General features: G+C 44.9%; 1 protein-coding gene across 1 annotated transcript; it reads right to left on the bottom strand.

Annotated features, from left to right (window-relative positions):
• Positions 1-1070: 1070 nt before the first annotated feature.
• On the bottom strand, positions 1071-4880 carry FZD7 (frizzled class receptor 7). The gene has a single exon (XM_019726821.2). It carries the CDS (start codon positions 4878-4880, stop codon positions 3165-3167), a length of 1716 nt encoding a protein of 571 aa, XP_019582380.1. The 3' UTR covers positions 1071-3164.
• Between the last annotated feature and the right edge of the window lie 19599 nt (positions 4881-24479).

Genomic DNA, 24479 nt, shown 5'->3' with positions numbered 1-24479 from the left:
GAAAAGACAGGAAACAGGCACCTGAATTAAAGAAGAGAGGGAAGTGGCAAAAAAGGAAAAAGAAAACTAGTGAGTCTTGGAATTGGACGTCTTTAGAATGCATTTATCATTTCCCTGAGGGACTGTTTAATATCGAAGTGCCTGGATAGTGGATAGTGAAGGCTTCTCAGTCTAATCTGATTCCAAAGTTAGCCTCTTCTACAAGAGGAAAGAATAGCTTCAGTGGCTTCTGAGGCCACCCTGGGGTCAGTCATGGCGTCTATTACTGCCACAGCTGCTGAGTCACTGCCACCTTCACTGCCACTTGACCTCTGGTTCAGTTGACCTAGAAGGTAGAGTAAATCTTATAGCTGAGAAGCCTCCATAGGCAAAGCCCCTGCTATTATCTGGAATCATCTATTGACTTTCCTAGGTATAAATGACCTGAACCCAAGGACTTAGGTATTAACAATTTAGATTAGGTTCATTAGCATACAAAATCACCAGTCAGTTAAACAAACAACAACAAAAAAAACGAACTCACTGAATGACAACAAAAAAAGCAGAAAACAGAAAAGCAGAACAAAAATATCTTCTAGTCGTCTTTCAAATATGGACTTCATCTCTGAAGGGTAGTAAGAACATAGATCAGATAGCACCTCTCTAAAAGAGATGCTTATTCTGTACCTTCAGTAAGTTATCCAAAGCAGGATGTGAAAAGGTGTAAGGGAGTGTGTGGTAGGTGGTGTGGAGGGAGGCAGGAAGCAGCAACAACAGAAAAAAAATTAAGGGACAGTTAAGGCATTCATTACACTGTTTCAAAGCGCAAGGAAAAAAGACCTCAATAATATATGACCTCTTCGTCTATGAGGGACCCATCCAATGGTATCCCTCTATACCTCTTTCCATTAACACAAAGTTCAGATCTTTGGCTTTAATATATATATATATATATATATATATATATATATATACACACACACATATACACACACACATATATTATATTACATATATATTATATTAATTACATATATATTATATATTACTATATATTATATATATGCACTGAAAACTAAATAAACGTTCACTTTGTATTTAAAAAAATTTATTTGTGATCTGTACATGTGATAAAGTGGGGCTTCCTTGTAGACTTTTAAAGGCAAAACAAAACAAAAATCCAAAGTAAAAATGTATAAATACAATATATATTTTCTTACAAAAATGGGAGATTTACAAAATATACATACTGCACTTGTCTCTATTTTACAAATTTCACATGCAAGAGATACAACACAAAAGATGCCAAAAAAACTGTGTGGTGGGAGTTCTTAAAATTTGACAAATGAGACAGTTTTGGAGGTTTAAGAAACACAAGGTCAGTGTTAACCTTAATATAAAAAGCAGCTCCACTCAACTGAACATTACATACATAAAGTAACTTGTACTCCTGACAGTACCCTCTATAATTTAAAAACTGTTTAAAACAGCATTTAAAAACTGTTTTGAGAAATAGGACAGTGGTGCAAGTTTGGAGGGTGGTGTCAAAGGTGGAGTAAAGGTTAGCTCCCATGATTCTCTGCTCAGCTTTAGACTATTATGCAAAAGAATCAGAGTTCTATTTTAGAAAAAAAAAAGTACATGATTTAAGATTAATAAATTTAAGTCATCCAGCACATTTCAAAGAACTCCAAAATTACTTTGAAGTTTACCTCCTTTTAATGACTTTCCTTACAAGGAAGGGGGGGCTATGGTTTTAACTGTCCTCTTCATTCACTATCATTTCTACAGGCCCCCCCCTTGACACAATGACAGGGTCAGCATATACATGATGTTTTATAAATGGATTTGTGGAACTAAGAAAGCAGGACAAAATGGTTCTTTAACTTTCCTGTATTATGGAAGCTGAAGGCATTATGCTCTTCCTTTTATTTTGAAGGATTCAAATTGGAGGAAAAAAATAGAAAGAAAACCTAAACGCAGGTTTACAGGAAGGAAAAAAAATGAAGGGAGAGATTTCTGTGAACATCTTAACAGAGCCCATTGGATCATGTGTTCTGAATTGAATTTATGTAGAACAAACACAACAAAACCCCTTGCATTTCCTTTAGCCAAGTCAGAATCGCTGACCAACCCAGGGTATGGGAAGCCCACTGCCTTTCACTTTTCCTTAAAAAGGAATGTTTACCTCAACCAACTATCCAAAGGGAAACCTTAGATTTGTGCTACTTTGCCTATAGAAGTTGCTGCCTTCACAGTTATGCCTTTCCACAGAGAGACACTTTTGTTTCCTCTTTTGTCTCTTATAACAAAGACAAGGGGAAAAATGCATTCCTGTTTTGAAAAGCAACAAGTCATCACTTCTTTCCAGGGTATTAAACCGAATAAAACACCCTTCTTTCTTTCTCATGCTTTGTCCAGAAAATGAAAAAAGTAGCAGAAATACCTACTACTCAACTCCTTTGCATCATCTCCAAACGCTATCTTCATTTCTTTTGCACCCTCACTTTTAGGATTCTAGGAGGCAGGCCTCCCAGGTCTTCCAAATGCTTATTTTACAAGACTTGAAAGGAGTAGGGGAAGAAAAACCGGCGGGAGGGGGTTAGGGAGGAGAGAGTGTAATGTCTGACCCTGGAAATTAACCCATCTGGGCTCCAGTTTGGCCCCAGTGAAAAGAGATTATGGTTTGACCACCGCTTGACAAGGACACCGCAGGGAGTCCTCCCTTTTTCCAACAAAGCGGCCGCCGCAGACAGAGCTGTACCTTTCACCCGAGCCTCACAGGAGTGAGGACAGTCCACTTGTCTTGCAGCAGGGGAATCGCTCCCAGTCCCACCCAGTTCAGCCGGAGCCAGGAAGAACTCACAGAAATCTCTGCTGGTCTCAGTCTTCTCCATGAGCCCAGGTCGGTCGGTACCGTACAAGATTAACATCATTGCTATCATCACCATTATTATTCTGCAAGTCTTTGCCAAGTCTTTTCATCCAAACCGTCTTTCCACCCAGGCCTCCTTTCCAAACCAACCCCTCGTCCCACATCTACATATATGTTTTCACTTCCAGGTCACTTCTCATTGGAGGGGGAGGAGGTTACAGAAACAAGCCTCCCCACTCAAAAGTTCTTTCCCTACCTTGCCTTTCTCCCTACTAGGAGGGGGGGGGGGAGAGTGAGAGAGGGCCGGGGCTCATACCGCAGTCTCCCCCTTACTGCTGTGGCTGAGTCTGTGGTAGAAGCGGCGCCACGACTGCAGGGTCTTGCCGGACCAGATCCAGAAGCCAGTGGTGATGCCCACGATCATGGTCATCAGGTACTTGATCATGAAGACGGTGAAGTCGGGACTCATGGGCGGGAAGTGGCCGGGCGGGCAGGGTACCGCGTAGCTCTTGCAAGTCTGTAGAAGCCAGGTGCGCTCCCAGTGTTCGCGGAAGGCCTGCTCGTAGAAGTAACAGGCCAGGACGATGGTGGCCGGCACCGTGTAGAGCACGCTGAAGACGCCGATGCGAACCATGAGCTTCTCCAGTTTCTCGGTCTTGGTGCCGTCGTGCTTCATGATGGTGCGGATGCGGAAGAGCGACACGAAGCCAGCCAGCAGGAAGGACGTGCCGATGAAGAGGTAGACGAATAGGGGCGCCAGCACAAAGCCCCGCAGCGCGTCCACGCTGGACAGGCCCACGTAGCACACCCCGCTGAGCAGGTCCCCGTCCACCTGGCCCATGGCCAGAATGGTGATGGTCTTCACCGCGGGCACCGCCCACGCAGCCAGGTGGAAGTACTGAGAGTTGGCCTCAATGGCCTCGTGGCCCCACTTCATGCCAGCCGCCAAGAACCAAGTGAGCGACAGGATGACCCACCAGATGGAACTGGCCATGCCGAAGAAGTAGAGCACCATAAAGAGGATGGTGCAGCCCTCCTTCTTGGTACCCTGCGCCACCGTGCGGTAGCCGTCCTCTGAGAAGCGCTCCACGCACACTGCACGGTCCTCCAGCAGGAAGCCGGCCACGTGCGCCACGGCCACCATGAAGTAGCAGCCCGACAAGAAGATGATGGGCCGCTCGGGGTAGCTGAAGCGCCGCATGTCCACTAGGTAGGTGAGAACCGTGAAGAGGGTGGAGGCGCAGCATAGCACTGACCACACACCCACCCAGAGGCGGGCGAAACGCCTCTCCTCCTCCTTAAAGTACATGAGGCCGTTGGCGCGGCCCGGCTCGCACGGGGCACCGCAGTCGCGCTCGCCCAGGAAGCGGTAGCCCAGGTAGGGAGGCACCTTGAGCTGGCGGGGGCACGAGAAGGGAAAGGAGGAACGGCCCCTGCCGTCAGCAGCCCCCGGGGTGAAAGGCAGGTCGGGCTTGTAGAGTGCGGTGGGGTAGGCGGTAGGGCCGCCGCCCGGGCCCCCAGATCCGTCCGACGTGTTCTGGCCCACGCATATCTCGCCGGCGCCGTGCACCGGGAAGTTCTCGCAACGCAGCCGCTCCGGCCACTGGAAGCCGAATTTGTTCATAAGCGCTTCGCAGCCCTGGCGGGCACGCTCGCAGAGAGAGCGGCACGGAGGGATGGCCTTATCCAACACAGTGCACACGGGTGCGTACATGGAGCACAGGAAAAAGCGCAGCTCGGGAGAACATTGCACCTTCACCAGTGGGTAGAACTGGTGCACCTCGAGGCCCGCGTCCTCTTGGTTGGTGTGGCCCAGCAGGTTGGGCAGGATGGTCTGGTTGTAGGCGATGTCCGTGCACAGCGGGATGGAGATGAGCTGGCAGAAGCCGTGGTCTGGCACCGAGATGCCCTTCTCGCCGTGGTACGGTTGCGCCCGGGCGCCCGCGGGCAGCGCGCCCAGCAGCACAAGCACTACGGTGCATAGGCCCACCGGTGAGCGCGACGCGGCCGCGCCAGGGCCCCGCATCGCCGGCCGCGGGTGCAGCAGCGCTCTCAGCCGTAGGAGCGCGACGAGGCAGCCCGGAGAGGCTTGGATCCCGGGAGGCGCCACCGCGCCCGGCGCATTAGAGTCCTCCCGGCGCCGGGGCCGGGCCGTGGGCGGCGCGGAGCCGAGGGCTCTGCAACTGGGGTGCCCGCGCCGCGGGGGCGCCGCAGCCGCCTCCGCCCAGCAGTCGCGCGGCAGCCGGGGGCCCAAATTCGTCTGCTTGGGCCGGGGGCGCCGCCTTCTCCTCCTGCCGCGACGTAACGGTGCGGCTTTTTTTTGCAGCGGGGAGCAACAAGCGTCTCCGGTTACCCTTCGAAGTTTGCCCAAGTCTCTCGACTTACAGCGCACAGTAACGCGCGCGCCCCCCACACCAAGTCCAGGCCCCGGCAGGCGAGAGCCGGGCGCCGCCGCCTGCTAGTCGAGGCCGCCGCCTCGGTGGTGCTGCTCCGCCTCCTCGCCTCGAGGCTCTGCTCGCCGCCGCCTCCTTCACTCCCGGCTCCTTCTTCAGCTCCAAAAGCTCGGCCCCAAGTTTCAGCCAAACGGCTGATTCTCGCTCAGAGTCCAATGGGCGCCTTGAAGCCAAGAGCTCAGCGAGTTCTTTTTTGGAAATCCAGTTACACTGTGTCCGAAGCTGTGAGGCCCCGGTGCAAGCGGCCTGGGCCTGGCCTCTACAGCTCCGCACAGCCCTGGCCGGTGAGTCTAGGCGCCCACCGCCGCCGACGCCCGCCGGGAGGGAGTGCAGAGTAACGCCTCGCAACTCACCAGAAGAAGCGTCGAGCTTGCAGTGTTCCGGGCTGCCCCGCCCCCTCTGCTCCCCCCATTCACAAACCACTCTGGGGGCGGGATCTCGAGTTGTAGGTGGCCCAATGGTATCCTTTGTTTTCTGTGTGACCGCCTTCGGATTGGGTAGAAGTCGGAAGGGGCGGGCGAGGGAACCTGAGAGGCGGTGTCTGTAGCGCTCTGGGCGGATTCCTGAGGGGAGGGGCAGGGGGCTGGGAGAGAAAAGTTAAGAAAAACTTTTACCCTTTATTCGCTCGGGAGTGGGGTGGGTGGGGGTGGGTGTGGGGTACACGCACCAGAAAGGGAGTTTGCTTGAAAGATTTGTTCCTCTTCCGGGTATACTAAAATACACATTCCTGAGCAGAAGGGCGCATCGGGATAGACTTTTGCAGGGAGAAGCTGAGAATAGCGCAGCGCCAGAGCTGAGAGAGACGTGACCCGGAGTCACGTTAGCCTTGCTTGGGCTGAAAATGCTGGCTTTCGCTGGGGTTTTTTAGGTATTCGGATCTTAAATGTGGGGTTCGGTATGGGCGAAAAAGGGAGTGCGCCTCGCGGATCGCTGTTCTTTTCCCAGACCCAAACAGACCACGTGAGGCCACAGTCCCCTCTCACCTCCACTCCTGGTTGTAAAAAGGAGGAGGGGCCGCGTCCGAGGAGAAATCGGAGTCCTGCGGAGGGGGCCGACTTAAGGCGGGAGGAAGAGCAAACCCCTCCTAGGGGAGAGGGCCCGGGAGCTGCGTGCGCGGGGCACCCCGGCCCCAGGCCACCCCGCCCGCGCGCACGGCCCAGAGTATCGTAGGGATCTGGTGTAGCTTTAGTGAGGTTATAAGAAAACTAAGTGTTGGCGGAGGTGGGTGGGTGGGTAGGTGGGTGGGGGTTGGTTATAAAAGTAACCTGAGATCGAGTGCCCAGAACACTGTACGGTTTAAAGCGAGTCTTCAATTGCCCTGATTTCCCTTGTTCTTCGGCATGTGGCCATTGGGGATCCCATCTTCGTTGCAGAAGCAATAATTTGATTTTCTATTTGGAATATGCGTAGAAAAGTTTTAATGCGTGTTAGAAACCAGGGCATTTGCTAATTAAAGAGTTTTCAAAACAAAGAAAGGTTATCCTTGTTCTTGGGTAGCGTTTTCTGATTGGCAAGCGTTCTTTTGTTCCCGGTCAAATCTTCGCTGGGCTCAAGGCACCCCGCGCTCGCGCGCGTTCTCTGGTTAGTCCCGACGAGGTCAGAAGTTACTCGGAGCAGGGGTGGAGACGCCTCTCCCTTCTCGACCGACAGCGAGGAATATCAGGAATTTCCATGCAGGAAAGTGACATGTTTGAGAAAGGAAAAATCTCTCTCTCTCCTCTCTCACACAGAGCAATCGTATGCTTTAAAAAACGTTACTCCTGGCTGAGTCCTTCCTTCTGCCAGTCTCAATTCCAAGCGCTGGAGCTCAGGGATTTCTGATCAGGTTTCGTGTTTGCAGAAGTTGCTTCCTCGGCTGCCCCCGGCGAGCCTCTTCTCCAGCAAGAAAAAAATGATCCTGAAATCTAAGACAATTAATTGGGTTCCTTTCCATGGGAGACTTCGGCTTCCTCTGTTTTTCTTTTATTTATTTTCCATTACTGAAATTTACTGGAAATCTTTCCTTCCAATTCACAGTTCTTTGTCGTTTCCCACTCCTGTTAACGGGTCTGGGGGTCTGAATCATTTGCGCCAATTTGGGCATCAGACCCTCACATTCTCCACCCGCCCCTCAACAGGAGTCCCCATCATTTTCCTCCAAAGCATTCGTTTCCCCCTCACATCCGCGACGATATTTTTTCTTTGGGGGTTTCTGCCTCAAGATAATATGAAGGATGAATGATATTTGCTTTAAAAGTGTTTCATTCTTTCCTTGTATTTTTTAAAGGGCTTCTCTTTTTCTTTCTAAATTATTCTTCTTCGTACCTAACATTGGGGAACATTGATGTTGTGTTCAAAGATGTTGTTTAAAGACAATGCTGTTGCTTTGCTTTGTCATTTAAAGTGGTGGGGGGTTGAAAATCCTTTTTTCTCTCCGGGAGCTTCAGGATATCCTCCTTTTCTAAATCAAATTTTCATGCTTATTCATCAGGTCCCCGATCTAAGTAACCTTTGCTTATTGAGGGAGAAATTGCAAGCACTGTCATCAACTAAAATGAAAACCGACAGGATAAAATACTGTATCTCCAATACAACTAAAACCAGTTTAGTTGATGAGCTTCTACTCTTCATATTATAGACCAGACAGCTCCCTGATGTTAGGTAATGGGGATAATTATTTAGAAAGAAAAAAGAGAGCCCTTAAAAAATTACCAAAGACATAAAATATTTTTAAAACAATCTATACATAGGATGCAGAAAACCCATCCCGGTCAGAAAATATCGCAGATGGGATTCCTTCTTGCTCTGCTCCAGGCAAACAAGTGAAAAAAAAAAAAAAAAAAAACAGAGACGCAAAGGCCAATTTATTGGAGAGTGTTTTATTATTATTTTTTTATTTTAAAAAACCCACTCCAGAATTATTCTGGAAAATCAGAATTTGCTGTTTGTGAGAGGGGTATGGTAGCCTAGCACGCCTTGCCTGATAAAGAATGCTATGATTTCAAGGAGCTAAGTAATAAAAGGGAGTAGATCAGAAAAGTAAGTTTACAATTTAGGAGCTAAGTACTCTCTTTTAGGCTTTATGAGAAACATGGTAACATTGGTTCACATTGTGTCCAGGATCAATTTAATTTTCTTTTCCAAATAGCACCTTCCACACCCGACTCCTGAAGCCACTAACTGGTATCTTCTTTGGTGCATGAAGGGTGGAAATCTTTGTAACTGTCTACTACAAAAGCTTCCAATTATCCCTTTAAAACAACAAAGGCTTTTATTTCTTCATATCATAGTCATATGGTTCCACAGAAAAGTGATGCTATTCATTGGCCCCAGTTATTTAAATGCTACTTATTTTGGCCAAGTCCCAGGTTCATCAGGTTGAATTACATTCTGATGTCAGGCCAGATTTGAAAATGGCCACCTTTATGGTGCCACAATCCTGTGGTTGTAGTGAAACTTCAGCAGCAAGAATTACTCATGCAAGACCAGAAAGGGCTGCTTTTAGCATGTACTTCCCTTTCTGACCTCTCTTTTACCAATTTGTGACTTCATAACATGAAGGACTTGGAATTTCCAGCCGCCAGGTTGCCGTTGACTTCTTCTCAATTTAGTTTGGGGTGTTGGATCATTCCTAAAATGGGAACATTCGTATCCCTAATGTAGACTTTCAAGTGTTATGAGTTAGAGATGTCTGGATTGAATAAGAGGAGAACCATGCTAAAGTCCTGTTAGGTGTGCTAGGCCCCACCCAGTAGAGGTGATTTACAATTCTACTGGGTGGGACCTAGCACACCTAGAGGTGAAAATGTTTTCCCATTTTCCCATTTCCTTTGTTGCTTGAGGGTTGTATTATCTATTGTCATATAACAAATGACCCCAAAATTTAACAGCTTAAAACAACAAAATTTTGATATTCACAGTTTCTGTATGTCAGGAGTCTGGGTTTGCTTAGTGGGTCCTCTGGCTTGGGGTCTTTCATGAGACTACAATCAGCATCTTGGTTGGGACTTAAGTTAGCTCAAGGTTCGATTGGAAACTCACTCATGTGGCTATTGGCAGGCCTGAGAGTATGCATTTCCAACTCATCACATGGCTTTTGGCGGGCCTCAGGTTCTCACTGATTGTTGGTCAGACATCAGTTCCTTGCCATGTAGGTTTCTCTTAAGGCCACTTAAAACGTGGACCTTGCTCCTCCACAGCAAGTGCTCAGAGGGAGAAAGAGAAGGGGAGAGAGAGCGAGCAAGCACAAAACATGGCAATCAAGATGGAAGTCATAGTCTTTCTGTAACCTAATCTTGGAAGTGACATCCCGTCATGTTTGCCATATTCTATTCATTAGAAGCAAGTCATTAGGTTTACCCACACTCAAAGGGCAGCAGGGGTTTCATCTGGGCATGAAAACCCCCCATTGGAGGGTGAGGATCTCTGGGAGCCCCTTTAGAGATGGTTTACCAAAAGGGTTATTCATTCATTCTCAAAGCATAATATTATGGAGATGAGGCCACAGAGAGAGACAACTCTTGGGTCTCTGGCCTTGGGGAGTCACAAATAAAGGGTCACAAATAAAAACAAATAAAGGGTCACAAATAAAGGGTCACAAATAAAAACACATGTTGATAGGTTATGATGCCACTTGCCTCTGAACAGAACAGAACCCTAACTCTGACCAACTCTTTTTTTCAAACACATGCCATTGGACTAGAGGGAGAAAGAACGTGGAGGAAGTTGATTAATAAAAGACCATCTGCAATCCTGAGGGCAAAACCTCAAAGTGCAGAGGGTGGGCCATTTTGAGGAGTCAAATCTATACCCAAAAGACAGAGCATTGGGACCACAGTCTGTAGAAAGAGACTGGCTGTTTGGGTTATGAGGTAAAAGCCGTGTTGGTAATTGCTAGCCATGCCTTTAATGCCAGTCTGTATAGTACAGATGTGTAGGAAGGGTGGCAGAGGTGGTTTGTACAGATAGGTTTGGTCCTGCTTTTCACCATCGATTTTCTGTCTGGACTCAGGCAAGTCACTTAACCTCCCTTGCTCCCCCAGGGTGTTGTGAGAATAAGAATATTTACCAAAATGCTTTGTGATCTATGGGCAAAAAATCATGAGGGCAGAATCCTGGTTTGGTTATATGGATGCAAATCATAGAGATAAAATGAAAGGCCAAGTTACTGTGTTTCCTCGAAAATAAGACTGGGGCTTATATTAATTTTTGCTCCAAAAGATGCATTAGGGCTTATGTTCAGGGGATGGCATCCTGAAAAATTATGCTAAGGCTTATTTTCCGGGAAACACGGTAGGTGCATTTTTTGTGGCCTTGGCTTTTTGCTGAGGTTGTGAGTTTTTACAGTGATATACTGGTAAACATTTAATGACCAGTTCTCCAGGACAAAAAGGCCCTAGACATTTGCCAGTTTCCATGGTGTAATTATTGCTAATATAGCTGATTACAAGCCAACACAATGTCACTGAATTGGGAGTTTGGAAAAGATGCACATAATCAACTTTCACAAGCCCCCAAGAGCTGGCTCTAGCACACCCCTGGGTTTACAGAATTTATTCTTTTCAGATTATTTTGGGCATCAAAAATATTGATGCTTAGATTATTTTGAGCATCTTAAAATATTTTTAATAGAATGACTACCATTTATAAGGTACCAGGTGCTTTAGGTATGCTGTCTCTAATTTTATAACAATCCTTTGAGGTTCCAGGTATAAGCTCCTTTTTATAGTAGCAAAGCCTGGCCTAAAACCCAGATCTATATAACATTTTTGACTTTATACTGCACTGCTACTTGATGTCTTCATGGTGAACATCACTAAATTTTGTCCTTTTCTGTGTCTTATCAAAAGTCATTCCAAAAGTTAAAGAAGCCCCAGAATTCCTAGGCTTGGAATGTCAAGTCCAGATTGGTGATGATGCCATGAATATTAGACCTATACAGGTTTCCAGCCTGTATTTTTTCTAATTTTCCAAGGAACAATATGATTCCCATTGCTGAAACTGCACCAGTGGGGATCTAGATTAGGATATGTGGGAGCTTTGCTCTAGCTCACTATGCAGGTGGTAAACTTGACAGTATATTAGGCCCTCCCCATCAGAGAATCTTGGCAGGCCATGACAATCAACAGAGAGCTAGCAGAAGAAGCTGCAGGAACAAGACCATAGTAATGAAAGCGCCCAGGGAAACTTCTAGAAGAATGAAATGGGAGCTGGAGCAATGGATCCCAAATCTGGATGGTCATCAGAATCACCTGAGGAGTTTAAAAAACATTTTTTTACCCCCAGAAGTTTGGGCTCCACCTCAGACATGTTGAGTCAGAATCTCTGGTGTTGGACTTGGGGATTTAATTTTTATAAGCTCTCTAGGTGATTCTTTTGAATTAGTCAGGTTTGAGGACCACTGACCCAGACTCGTATTCCAAAGCAATGCGTTTTGTCACTGATTTGTAGAATGTCTTTAGTCTTGCATAAGGAGAATAAGGTATGTGGGGGGTGTGTGTGTGTGAGTGTGTGAGTGTGTGTGTGTGTGTGTGTGTGTGTGTGTGTGTGTGTGTGTAAGAGAAAGAGAGAGAGAGAGAGAAAGAGAGAGCGATGGTTGCATAAATGTGTGGTTGCATGGTGTAATGTTGAGTCTGGGACCTTATTTATGAGTCTCAACAAGTTCACAGTGGCTATTCTAAAATGTAACAACTGTTACTCCCACAGTTCATTCACAACATTTCCTAAGACTGACATTGCCATTCTTGTACCTTGTACCACATGACCCCTCACCTCAGATGATTGAGCCAAGAATAGGAAAGCATCTGACCTAGCCATGAATTTGTCTGGCATGAGACCTCTGTCAACAGGTGTGCCCACTGGATATTGAGTAGCCACCTAGTCATTTCATTTGGGGGGCCTGAGTATAAAATATACAAGCAGAAGGTGAGAGACATTTGGTGAGAAGGGAACAAGCAAAAACCAGGAAGCGTAGAAGCTTGGAGGAAGAAAGAGCCGTGAGGCAGTGAGGTAAGTAGAGCGAGAAAGTAGATGATGGCAACAGGAGATGTAGACAGAAAGGATAGCAGTCTTCTTGTAGTAGAATGCTACAGGAAGAAAGGAAAGAAGGAGGGGATGTGCTTACAGGTGTGGAAGGTTGCCCTCTGAGGATCGGTGCCAGCCCAGGAGAGGCAGCCGTTCAGAGCTGACTAGCAAGACTCAATCTTGCAGCCCCCTACATCTTGCTCAATGTTTTATATACAAAATTTGAGAAGATACCTCTTAGGACTGCAATTGATATTGAGTTGATTCAATTGAATGATTGCAAAGTGTTGCAAGATAGGAATTATCTGTGAAGACCTAGGAGATCTCTTTCTCCTGAGTTGATATGAGAAATAAATACTCTAAAGCATATAAAGTCCTTAGCATGTCATGGAGGCTGCTAGTTGCCTTCCAATATCTGTTCTTCCCTTCCTCCTTAGTAATACAGTCCCCAGTCTTTAGCAGGATATATGACCACTTGGAGTAAAGACTCCATATAAAAGCTGCCTTTACATCCATCCACTAAGTTCTGGCAGTAGTGTTGTGTTAAAGGGAGTAGATGTACCATTCTTCCCCATTCGTTTTCTTTTAATATTTTATTGGGAACAGGGGAACAGGACTTTATTGGGGAACAGTGTGTACTTCCAGGCCTTTTTTCCAAGTCAAGTTGTTGTCCTTTTAATCTTAGTTGTGGAGGGTGCCGTTCAGCTTCAAGTTGTTGTCCTTTCAGTCTTAGTTGTGGAGGGCGCAGCTCAGCTTCAGGTCCAGTTCCCGTTTCTTGTTGTAGGGGGCACAGCCCACCATCCCTTGCGGGACTCGAACCGGCAACCTTGTGGTTGAGAGGGCGCACTCCAACCAACTGAGCCATTTGGGAGCTCAGCGACAGCTCAGCTCAAGGTGCTGTGTTCAATCTTAGTTGCAGGGGGCGGAGCCCACCATCCCTTGCATGACTCAAGGAGTTGAACCGGCAACCCTGTGGTTGATTCCCACTGGCCCATGTGGGAATCGAACTGGCAGCCTTCGGAGTTAGGAGCATGGAGCTCTAATCGCCTGAGCCACCTGGCTGGCCCCTTCCCCATTCTTGATAGATGGAACTCCGGAGGCTATTGTAGACCATGAAGTGACCTTGGGAAAGGAGAAAGATAGAAGGAGCCTGGGTCCCTAACACTGTGGTGTACCATACCAGTCTGGGATGGACTCCCTATGGATTTTTCAAATATGAGATCAAAATAAACTTATATCTTATTTAAAGCAACATTTTAGTTTTCTTATGCCTCTCAGCCAAGCCTAATCCTAAGTTATCTCATGGTGCCTGGCACTCATCAAACATAATAGGCATTCATAAAACTTCAATTTCCTCCACCATCTTTGTTTTGATTTTTAAAAAGATTTTTATTAAAATATAGCTAACATACAATATTATATTAGTTTCAAGTGTACATCAGTTATTCAACAGTACCCACCTGGCACTATATATAGTTATTACACATTATTGGTTATATTCCCTGTGCTAAAGAAATGATCACCATGACAAGTCCAGCAACCATCTGATACCATACCAGGCTACCACAATATTTACTATATTTCCTATGCTGTATATTACATCCCCAAGACTTATTTGTTTTATACCTGTAATTTTGAACCTCTTATTCTCCTTTATTTCCCCTCCTTTAAAATTTTTTTCAATTACAGCTGACATTCAATATTATTTTATATTAATTTCAGGTGTACAGCATAGTGGTTAGACATTTATATAATTTATGAAGTGATCCCCCTGACTAATACCAACCTGACAGTATACATAGCTATTATCATATTATTTATTATATTCCCTATACTTCACATCCCCATGACTATTTTGTAACTGCCAACCTGTACTTCTTAATCTGTTCACCTTATTTACCCTGTCCCCCAACCCCCCTCCCATCTATCACCCCAACAAATCTAGTACCCATCTTACACCATACATAGTTATGATAATGTTATTGACTATATCACTTATGCTGTAGCCTACATCCCCATAACTACTTTGTAACAACCAATTTGTACTTCTTAATCCCTTCTCCTTTTTTCACCCACACCTCCAAACCCCCTCCCATCTGTATCTATGAGTTTCTGTTTTGTTTGTTAATTTTGTTCTTGGATTCCAAATATAAGCAAAATCACATTGCATCTGTCTTTCTCTGCCTGATGTACTCCACTCAGCACAATATCCTCCAGGTTCATGCATGCTGCCACAGATGGCAAGAGCCCATTCCCTTCCATGACCAAGCAATATTCCATTGTATATATGTACCACATCCTCTTTATCCATTCTTCCATTGACGGACACCCAGGCTGCCTCAACATTTGACCATTGTAAATAATGCTGCAATGGACATATGGATGTATATGTCCCCTTGAAGCAGCATTGTGGGTTGTGGGTTTCTTTGGATAAATACCCTGAAGTGGGATTACTGGGTCCTTCATTGTCTCTTCTTATCTCTTCTTACAGCCTTTGTTTTAAAATCTATTTTGTATGGTATAAGTATTGCTACTCCAGACGTTTTTGTTTTTGTTTTCATTTCCATTTTCATGAAATATCTTTTTCCATCCCTTTACTTTCTGTCTGTGCGTGTCTTTCAATCTAAAGTGAGTGTCTTGTAGGCAGCATATGTAAGGGTTTTGTTTTCTTATCCATTCAGCTTTCCTATGTCTTTTGACTGGAGCATTTAATCCATTTACATTTACATGGAAAGATATGTAGCTGTTGCCATTTTATTATTCATAATTTTGATCTTTTTTTCCCCAGTCTTAAAGAAGTCCCTCTACCATTCCTTATAATACTGGTTTGATGGTGATGAACTCCTTTAGTTTTTTCTTGTCTGGGAAGCTCTTAATCTGTTCTTCGATTTTAATGATAGTGTTGCTGGATAGAGTAGTCTTGGTTGTAGGTCCTTGGTTTTTCATCACTTTGAATATTTCCCGCCAATCCCTTCTGGCCTGTAAAGTTTCTGTTGAGAAATCAGCTGACATTCTTATGGGATCTCCTTTATAAGTTACTAGCTGCCTTTCTCTTGCTACTTTTAGGATTCTTTCTTTGTCTTTAACCTTTTCCATTTTAATTATAATATGTCTAGATGTGGGCCTGTTTAGGTTCATCCTGTTTGGGACTCTCTCTGCTTTCCTGGACTTGTATGTCTATTTCCTTTGCCAGGTTAGGAAAGTTTTGTCATTATTTCTTCAAATAGGTTCTCAACTCTTGCTTTCTTTCTTCTCCTTCTTGTACCCCTATATGTGAATGTTCTTATGCTTGATGATGTCCCAGAAGTCTCTTAAATTATCCTCATTTTTTGTTTTTTTTGTTTGTTTGTTTGTTTTTGGATTCTTTTTTTCCTTTTGATGTTCCAATTGAGTATTTTCTGCTACCTTGTGTTACAAACGGCTGATTCAGTCCTCTGCTTCATCTAGTCTGCTGGTGATTCCTTCTAGTGCATTCTTCATTTCAGTTATTGTATTTTTCACTTGTGACTGGTTCTTTTTTATGGTTTCTGTGTCCTTTTTATGCTTGCAATCTCTTTGTTGAAGTTCTCACTAAGTTCCTTGAGCATCCTTATAACCACTGTTTTGAACTCTGTCTCTCGTAGGTTGCTTGCCTCCTTTTCATTTAGTTATTTTTCTGGATTTTTCTCCTGTTCTTTCATTTGGGACACATTTCTTTGTTTCCTCATTTTGGCTGCCTCTTTGTGTTTGTTTCTATGTATTAGGTAGATCTTCTATGTCTCCCAGTCTTGGCCAAATGACCTTATATAGTAGGTGTCCTGTAGGACCCAGTGGCACAGTCTCCCTGGTCACCTGAGCTGGGTGCTCCAGGAGTGTTCCTTGTGTAGAATGTGTGTCCTTTCCTGTTATAGTTGAGATTTGATTGCTATTGGCACGTCAGTGTGTGGGATTGACCCTCAGGTTGACTGTCTATGGAATTTGGCCAGGTCCACAGCTTATGGGTTGCTGTGTGGGAGGCTTACCCCACTGACTGGGATTTGCCCCAATGAGCTCTGGTGCCTGTTGAGACCACCTGTGTGTGTGCCACTTGTGGGGCTAATTGGGTGGTGCTCTGCTATGGTCTGAAGCCAACCTCCAAGTATGTTGGTTCTGGGGCCTCTTGGGAGAGGCTCCAGTGCAGGCTCAGGTCAGCCACTGCCTGTGATTGCCGGGGGCTACATGGTAGGAGCTACAAAGTGACCTATGGTTGTTCACTACCTGTTCTAAACTGAAGTCGTGTGGAAGAGACCATCTGCAAAAAGCCAGGACATCTGGAAGCCTGCTGCCACCTGCCAGCTCCCTTAACGTTCAGCCACTGATAAAACCTCGTGCAGTACGTGAGTTGGATGAGGCAGGGTCTCAGGGAGTCACTAGAGTGGGAAGAGCTGTGGTCACCAGGTTACTGTAGACTCTGATTTGGTGCCAGTGCTGAGCCTGAAGAGGCCAGCAAAAATCTCAGAGCACACTGAGGCCAGTTGTCTCCCACCTGGGGCCTGTAGATTCCAATAGTTTTCCAAGAATGCAGTGTGGGAGGGGCTGGCTGCTCTTGGTGAAAGTGCTTCCAGCTATAAGCAAGTTGAGTGGGGTGGGGTCTCAGTGAGTCAGAAAGTGGAGCAGCAGAGCTCACCAAGCCAATCAGATTCAGATTTGGCCTATGGGAGTGGGCTCAACATAGGAAAGATGGCGCCCACTTGCCTGCTGCATCAGAGGAGAACCATCACATCGGTAAAATGCCGACCATCCTCCAGTTCTCCCCTGAAGCCATACACCTCAGTCTGCCCCGAATATGTGTCTACAGCCCCCTGAGTCACCATCCCTTCACAGGAGCGCAAAGTGAGTGCCTGCAAGTGAATGAGACTGTGCGCAGGCCTTTTAAGAGCACATCTGGGTTTCCCACAGCCTTCTGTCCCACTCTAACGGTTGGAATTCCCACTGCTTTTCGCAACCAGATATTATGGGGGCTCTTCTTCTTGGCACCGGTACTCCAGGCTGGGGAATCTGGTATGGGGGCCTGACGTCCTGCGCTCTTCCCAGGGGAACCTCTGAGGCTGAAACCCCGTTCTGATTTTCAACTACCACAGGGAAGTTTGGGGCCCATTCTGCGTCTCTGCCCATCCTACAAGTCTCGATGTGGCTTCTTCTTTATATTTTCAGTTATAGGACTTCTGTTTGGCTAGACTTCAGATGGTTCTCCAGGTTGATTGTTACATAATTTAGTTGTAATTTTAATGTGTTCACAGAAGATGCAGGCACAGTGTTTATCCTGCCATCTTGGATCTCTGTTCTCCACCATCTTTCTTTGAAGGTTCTAAAGCTCTTGCAATATTACTTGTATTCTCTCTTGTATAATATTTTAGTGCTTATCTTACCCCCACCTATTCATCTGAAAAGTCCTTGAGAGTTGGAAGTGTGCCTGTTTTTCATCTTTGTCTTTCACAAGGTAGACATTTGATTTGTTGAATCAAATTGTGTAATTTATCAGTCAGATAAAGTTCAGTGAAAATAAGAAACTGTAAATTGCAGAAATAAAGGACGGCAAAAGATTAGCTAGGAACAAAAGACCTAGTAATCATGATAGACCACAAGCTAAACATGTCAACAATGCATTGCTATTGTTTTTAAGTTGAATATAAACTTGGGTTGCATGAACTACATTAAGTGGCATGAAGGAACCAGTAGGAAGAGTAACCCAAATAAGTTAAAAAGGTTATTCTCAAAGGGTTGTGTGTGGTGGTGGTGGTAGAGGGATTTAATTTTTTTAAAATCTACTTTAAAAAACTACTTCTGGGCCTCACCCCTGGAGAATTTGCTTAAAATCTCACCACATGCATCTAATGTTCAGCTAGGATCCAGAATCGCTGGTGAGAAGACAAGGTGAAAATATTTGGTTGTTTCACTTGGAAAAAAATATATGAAGTCATTTAACTGTATTCCCAAGTACATGAAAGTTTATTTTGAGATGGAGGTAGTGCATTTCTCTCTCCTGAGGATCAAACAGAGGAAAGACTTCAGTTATAGCCAGGGAAATAAGAAAAATTCTTGGGGTCTCAGTCTAGCCACTAACCCCTTGGCCCTGGGCATCGGTTAACCTCTCTGGGCCTTCATCTGTAAATCCAGGAAGCTGGGCTTTGTGATCTGACCCATCTCTGAGAGCCTATGACACTATTTGGGAGTTCGTCACCTGGGCCAGGACTTTCCACAGTTGGAGCTTTTTCATGTGTTCTATGGAACTTACCCACAAAGCCAAGCCAGTCTCTTCCTAGTTCCCGATGACCAGCTCAGTGGAGCCTCGGTGGCTCACTGTGCCTGAAGTGGGCCCAAAAGGCTGGGCACACGGTACCCTGGGTGTGTCCTTACAGGCCACTTGCCCATCACTTTTCTTCTCTTTCACATTTCCACTTAGTACCTTTTCCCTCTTCCTGCCTCCTCTTTATTACTGTAAAATAGTGCTTTAAACTCTAGAGCCAAGCTCTTCAAGTAAAGTGTAGACAAAGTGGTTTGACTCCACTTGATTAAAAACTCTGTGAATGGAAGAGAACACAAACCTCAACATTTGCCTTTCAAAGCCAGGAGAGAAACTATTATGTGTTCTCAAATTTGTCAGAGAATTTGCCACATGTCAGTTTAAAGAGGCCTAAAGAATTCCTAAGCCTTTGTTTACCAAATTCTCCCTCCCCTAGATCAGAACCTCACTGAAGCTGGGGCCTGCGGCTACCTTGCAGGGGAGGCCACCGAAAGGCCAAGACTGGATGGGAAGGGGTGAGAGTGGGGAGGCATTTGAATTTTGTTTTTTTCTCTTAATTATCTGGAGCTGCCCTATGAGAAATTTATTCTCTTTGCATTGGGAAATTAACTCTTAATCTCCACAAATGAGGGCAATCAACCCATTTACTAAATAAACACAGATCATTGCAGACTGGCTACCCCTCTTTGTGATTTAATTTGAGAATGGCCTCACCTGAGGGAGGAGCTGAGGTGTGGCTGGGCCCGAGCAACCTGGTGGGGTCCCTAAAGGGAGGTGGTGGATTGAAGAGGTGACTAAGAGAGGGCAGAGGGACCCGACTTGAGACGAGAGGAGAGTCGGCTTAAAGATTTCCTTTTGATTAGTAAATTGGAGTCTCTCCCTGGTCAGTTTCTCCCTGGCTCGGGTCTTACCGTCTGAATTTATTTTGGGCCTTCCATGGTATGGCATTAATTTTGGCTTTGAAAGCGTGAAGCTGGTTAAAGCAACTTTTATTGGAATGCTGGCCATCAGAAGTCTCTGGGATAGGAGCAGAGAAGCTGTTTATTTCTTAGATAACTCTCTCATTAATATGTTGGGGAATCTCTCATTGCTTTTAATTCCCCTCCTCAGTCACCAGTTACTTTGTTTTCAAGTAGTCACAGAAATTTATTCAAACCCTGGGTAGTTACACTGCAGTGCGATGGAGCGCTCTGCACATAGCAGGTACTTAATAAACGATTAAATGAATACATGAGTGAATGAATGAATGAATGAATGAATACGGTAATCTAAAGTTGAAGAGAATGAAATCAAAACACATGGCCTTTGTTTATTTTTTAAAATGTATTTAGAGATTACCAAATGCCAGGCACTGCGCGAGGTGCTGAGAATATAATGTATCCCTGCCACCATGGAACTTACAGTCTTGATGAACAAATGCTGATGATGTGTGATGATGTTGAGTTTGTCTCAGAATTACAATGGGAATTTGGCATTGAGCTAGGAGTCAGCTCATCCTGTGATTTAAAAAGGAGGGGCTGAACTGAACAATGATTTGGGGGTTTCTTTTTCAGAAAGGACATCAGAGGTTAGTATTTCTTCCCCTTCATTGTACAGATGAGAAAACTGAAGCCCAAGATGGTAGATTGAATTGTCCAAGGTTTGACAGAAAGAACTGGAACTAGAATCCACAGTTTTGGGTTCCTGGACTTGTGCTTTATCCAAGAGCTTTGCACGTAAATGGCCCAACTTTATTCATCTATCTATTTATCTCTGTTTCTTCCTTGCCTCGTGCTGGAAATGGCTTGTGTAAGCTCCAGAATGAAAGATCAGAGTGACTGGCTAAGTGAGTGGCTTCGGGTTGGCTTATGCCCAGGAGGTCCAGGGAATGCTGGAGAGTGTGGCTGCTGTGCTCCTGGGCCACAGCCTGAACTGACCCCCAACAGCTGTGCTTCATCAGGAAAGAGCTGGAAGGGGGCCTGTGGGGCCAGCTGGACCCTGGAGGCAGGGGGTGGGACTTGGGGCTGTCCCTGCTGGCTGTTTGAGCTGAAGAAAGTGCTGTTGGCCTATTCTTGTGGCTTCCAGCAGACTTGTGAAGAGCTGCTACCAAAACGGAGGAGTTTGGAAAATAGCCCAGAAGGCAGGGGAGAGGAAACATTTAAAGAAGAGATAAACAAAAAAAGGTGACAGACTTCTCACTCTACCAAAAGGGGCTTTGGTTTACCTGTGAAACTTCACCCCTCCTCTTCCCCTAGCCTAAAATTTATAAAGCTAGTCCACTGCTCCCAGAAATTACCCATTATTTTCAGGCCTTTGTTCTGAGGACCATATTGGTCTTGCTGTGTCTTAACACTCAGGGTAGATGATATCCTGACTTAAATTCCAGTTGAACAGTTAAGAGAAAGCCAGCGGATGGCTTTCTCTTAATACCAATGTATGGTATTAGTTATATCATTACTGTTTTTATTAATAGCTAACATTTTTTAAGTGCTTACCATGGCCAGGCATTGTACTAAGACCTTGCTCTTTGAATCTTTGAACCCATGCTCTTTGCACACATGCTCTTTGAATCTTCATCCTCACAACAGCCCTTTGAGGTGGCTACTATCTATGGGACCCATTTTACAGATGGGGAAACCAAGTTATAGAGAGGTCCAAAAGCCCACAAGTAGTGAGTAAAAGAACAAGACTTTGAACCTAGTTCTAGCTTTGAAGGAAAAACAAAAAACAAAACTTGTGGTAAGGAAAGAAGAAAAGGGAAGAAGTTAAGTTTGCTCCTAAGAGAGTGAGTCACCTAACTATGTCTGGAGAAAGCCCCCAGAGAGTAGACAGGGAGAACCCATGTTTTCTATGGAACCCTCTCTGAAGACACATTTCTATCTACTTCCTCTGTAACCAGCTGTCCAAGAGGACATCATAAGACCAGGACATTCATGGGATGCTGGATCCCTCTAAGGTGTATAGGGTGCTGGGCCTCCCCTAGGAACCATCTCCCATTTCTCACTCTGCTAGGAGGAGTAATAAAGTAGTTTTTCCATTAACTAATTTGAAAGCTTTTATTTTTGGTGTACTGGGGACTCTCTTTCATCTTTGGAAGTGCAGTTTGAGAGTAATAGTTGAGAACACAGGATTTGTGGATTGGAATCTTTGTTCAGCAGCTAGTTATGTGGCTTCGGATAAGCTGCTTAACTTCTCTGGGCCTCAGTTTCCTCATCTGTAAAATGGTGATCATACTAGTACCTGCCTCATAGGATTGTAAAGATCAAATGAGATAATGCAATGAAGTTAGTACCTGGCGTGTTGTAAATGCTCAGTAAAGGGTAATTATGATTGTTCTTTAATGGTTTAGAGAGACAATTTGGTCTAGGTAGATGGAGACTAAAGTTTCTGGTTTCTCAGAAGGCTTCCAGTATTCTCCATGCTCAGTTGAGAATGAAAATACTGTAGAATAGGCAAGGCTGGGGGAAAGTGACATTTCCATATGAATATTTCAATTGAATTAATAAGCTGAGGAGATGGATATTTGAAAGTTGCTACAGACCACAGGAGCTACAAAGGAGAAAGCTTTCTTTTACAAATCTGGATGCTACAACCCATAGAAAAAAAAGATATTTTGGGTATCCCATGTTTATTTCTACCCATGTCCTTTTTAGGCATAGGGTTTCAGAACCAAGAACTGTCCTAAGTACAAATGAAAGAAAAAAGTGTTATTTTTCATTCCTAGGCAACATGCATGTAGAGTTTATCAACATGATACAATCTTTAGAGAAAATGAACTTCTAATGGAAAACGGGGAGAAAATTTAAGTGGTACACTTTTCACCATGCTTTATATTATTGCCCTGCCCATTTCATTTGGAATAGAAACTAATTCAAAATGACCTACAGAGCATTATACATTTATAGAGCCTGTGGAACACTGCCCATTTTTGCAAGTGGAAAGGTCAGAAGTCGTTATTTGCTACATGGCAAGCCCCCAGCAGGCAGTGTTTGCATCTAGGCCATATTTGTATTTCCCAAGAGACTTTGCACTAGGTAGGTGCTTAATAAATATTTGTTGAATAAATGAGTTGTTGTTTTCTACCTTTCTTTACCCTATTCAGTTCAATTTGTTGGTTTAAAAGAATTTTCCCCATCACAGTTTCCGAAAGCCTACACACTAACGTTTGTGTTTATGTATGTATGTAAAATAACAATTACAAAATGCTGTTTTATGTTGTAGCTGGTGAAAAATGGTGGCCTCTCTTTTATGACTTCTATAAATCAGTGAGAGCTTAGAGCACCCAAAGGCTTAGAACACTATCTTACTGTTTAAAAACCACAGATTCTTTTGATAAACATTAAAGACAAACAGACAAAAAAATAAACACACAAAAAACAACTCTCACAATTGCCAAGACAATCTAATGTGTTTTTATCTGCATTTTTAAGAGAGGCTAAATAACTTAACAGAGGCCTGAGATCGTAGAGCTACATAGCAAGTTTTAGGGTTGGGGTTTGAACCCAAGCCGACTGGCTCAAGAACTGGAGACACTGCTTGATGACACTGACAGATCTCAGGTGTGTGTTTCACCTGCCATGGGGCAGTTCTGGCTGGAGAGATCTCACATCTGCCTGAACACCAGGGAGAGAGGGGTCTCTTTAAAGGGTCCCCATTCTATTTTCCAGACAGATTTAATTGTTAGAAAGTCCTTCATTATATTGAACTGAAATCTGCCTTTCCAAGGCTTCCATTGATTTTCACAGTACAAATTTAATCCCTCTTCCACACAAACGCCCCTCAGGTAAGTGTGTGCCACCCTTCCTCCGTGTCTCCTCCTCCTCCAGACTGTGGGAACACTGGAAATAGGCCCTCTCAAGATTCCAGGCCCCCAAAGCAGCCAGAGGCTGCGGGGAGGTTGGACAGGGCCTATGCAGGAGGCGGAATGTTGAGTGGGGTACTGGAACTAGCTCCGAGGCAATGTGTAGGGCGGTGGGCAAGGAGTTCCCTAGGAAGCACTAAGGATGGCTCACCATTCTGAATTATATATACTTCCTTGTAACACAGACATTGCCATGAGATGTAATTGATCCTGAAAATGGCGAGTGCAGTGGAATAGCAATGACTTGAGCCCTCTGATTTGTATCTGAGTCTTCACTCCAACCTAGATGGGGTTCAGTGGGAAAGGGAACCAGATGTACATACTTAGTGAGGATGAGACTGAAAAAGACATCATGATGAGAAGGGGCCTGAATGGGGATGCAAAGTAGGTTCTGCGATAGCAGAAGTGATTACATGGTGTCTGATGGGTTTGAAATGGCAGCAAACCCTTGCTAAGTGCAAGGAGATAAATGAATACCCTGGTAAGAGAGCCAGAAGTGGTGATTTAAAATTTTTCTGTCCTCTGCATCCATTACATTATAGAAATAAAATGCATGAGTAGGTTTCTGGGTGGGTATACTGTGTTTCCCCGAAAATAAGACCTAACTGGAAAATAAGCCTAGCATGATTTTTCAGGATGACATCCCCTGAACATAAGCCCTAATGCTTCTTTTGGAGCAAACCTTAATATAAGACACGGTCTTATTTTCAGGGAAACACGGTATTAGTAAAGCAACTACAGACAGCTCCCTTGGGAAAGCCCAGTCAAGAGGAATGAAGGAAGATCACTTTTGGCAGACATTTTTAGCAATTCTCCCACCCCTGCCTTTGGCTAGACTATGGCCCTTGAGGAATGGATGGCTTACCCTTGCTTGGCTAAATATCTCTAAATGGCAGCAAAGATGTGATAGCCCCAGCGCTCTGCAGAACCCAAATCCTGATCAGACCCAACATCTTTTGGAGAGGCAGCAAAGATGACTAACAAAAATGCATGAGTTCATTCATCCATTTAAAACCACGTGTGCCAGGCGTCATGCTTAGCCCTACACACACCGTGGTAAAGAAGACC

The sequence above is a fragment of the Rhinolophus sinicus genome, linkage group LG01, assembly GCF_036562045.2.
Source record: "Rhinolophus sinicus isolate RSC01 linkage group LG01, ASM3656204v1, whole genome shotgun sequence".
Lineage (NCBI taxonomy): Eukaryota > Metazoa > Chordata > Mammalia > Chiroptera > Rhinolophidae > Rhinolophus > Rhinolophus sinicus.
The sequence above is the reverse complement of the archived record's forward strand: the minus strand, read 5'-3'. Positions and strand labels throughout refer to the sequence as shown.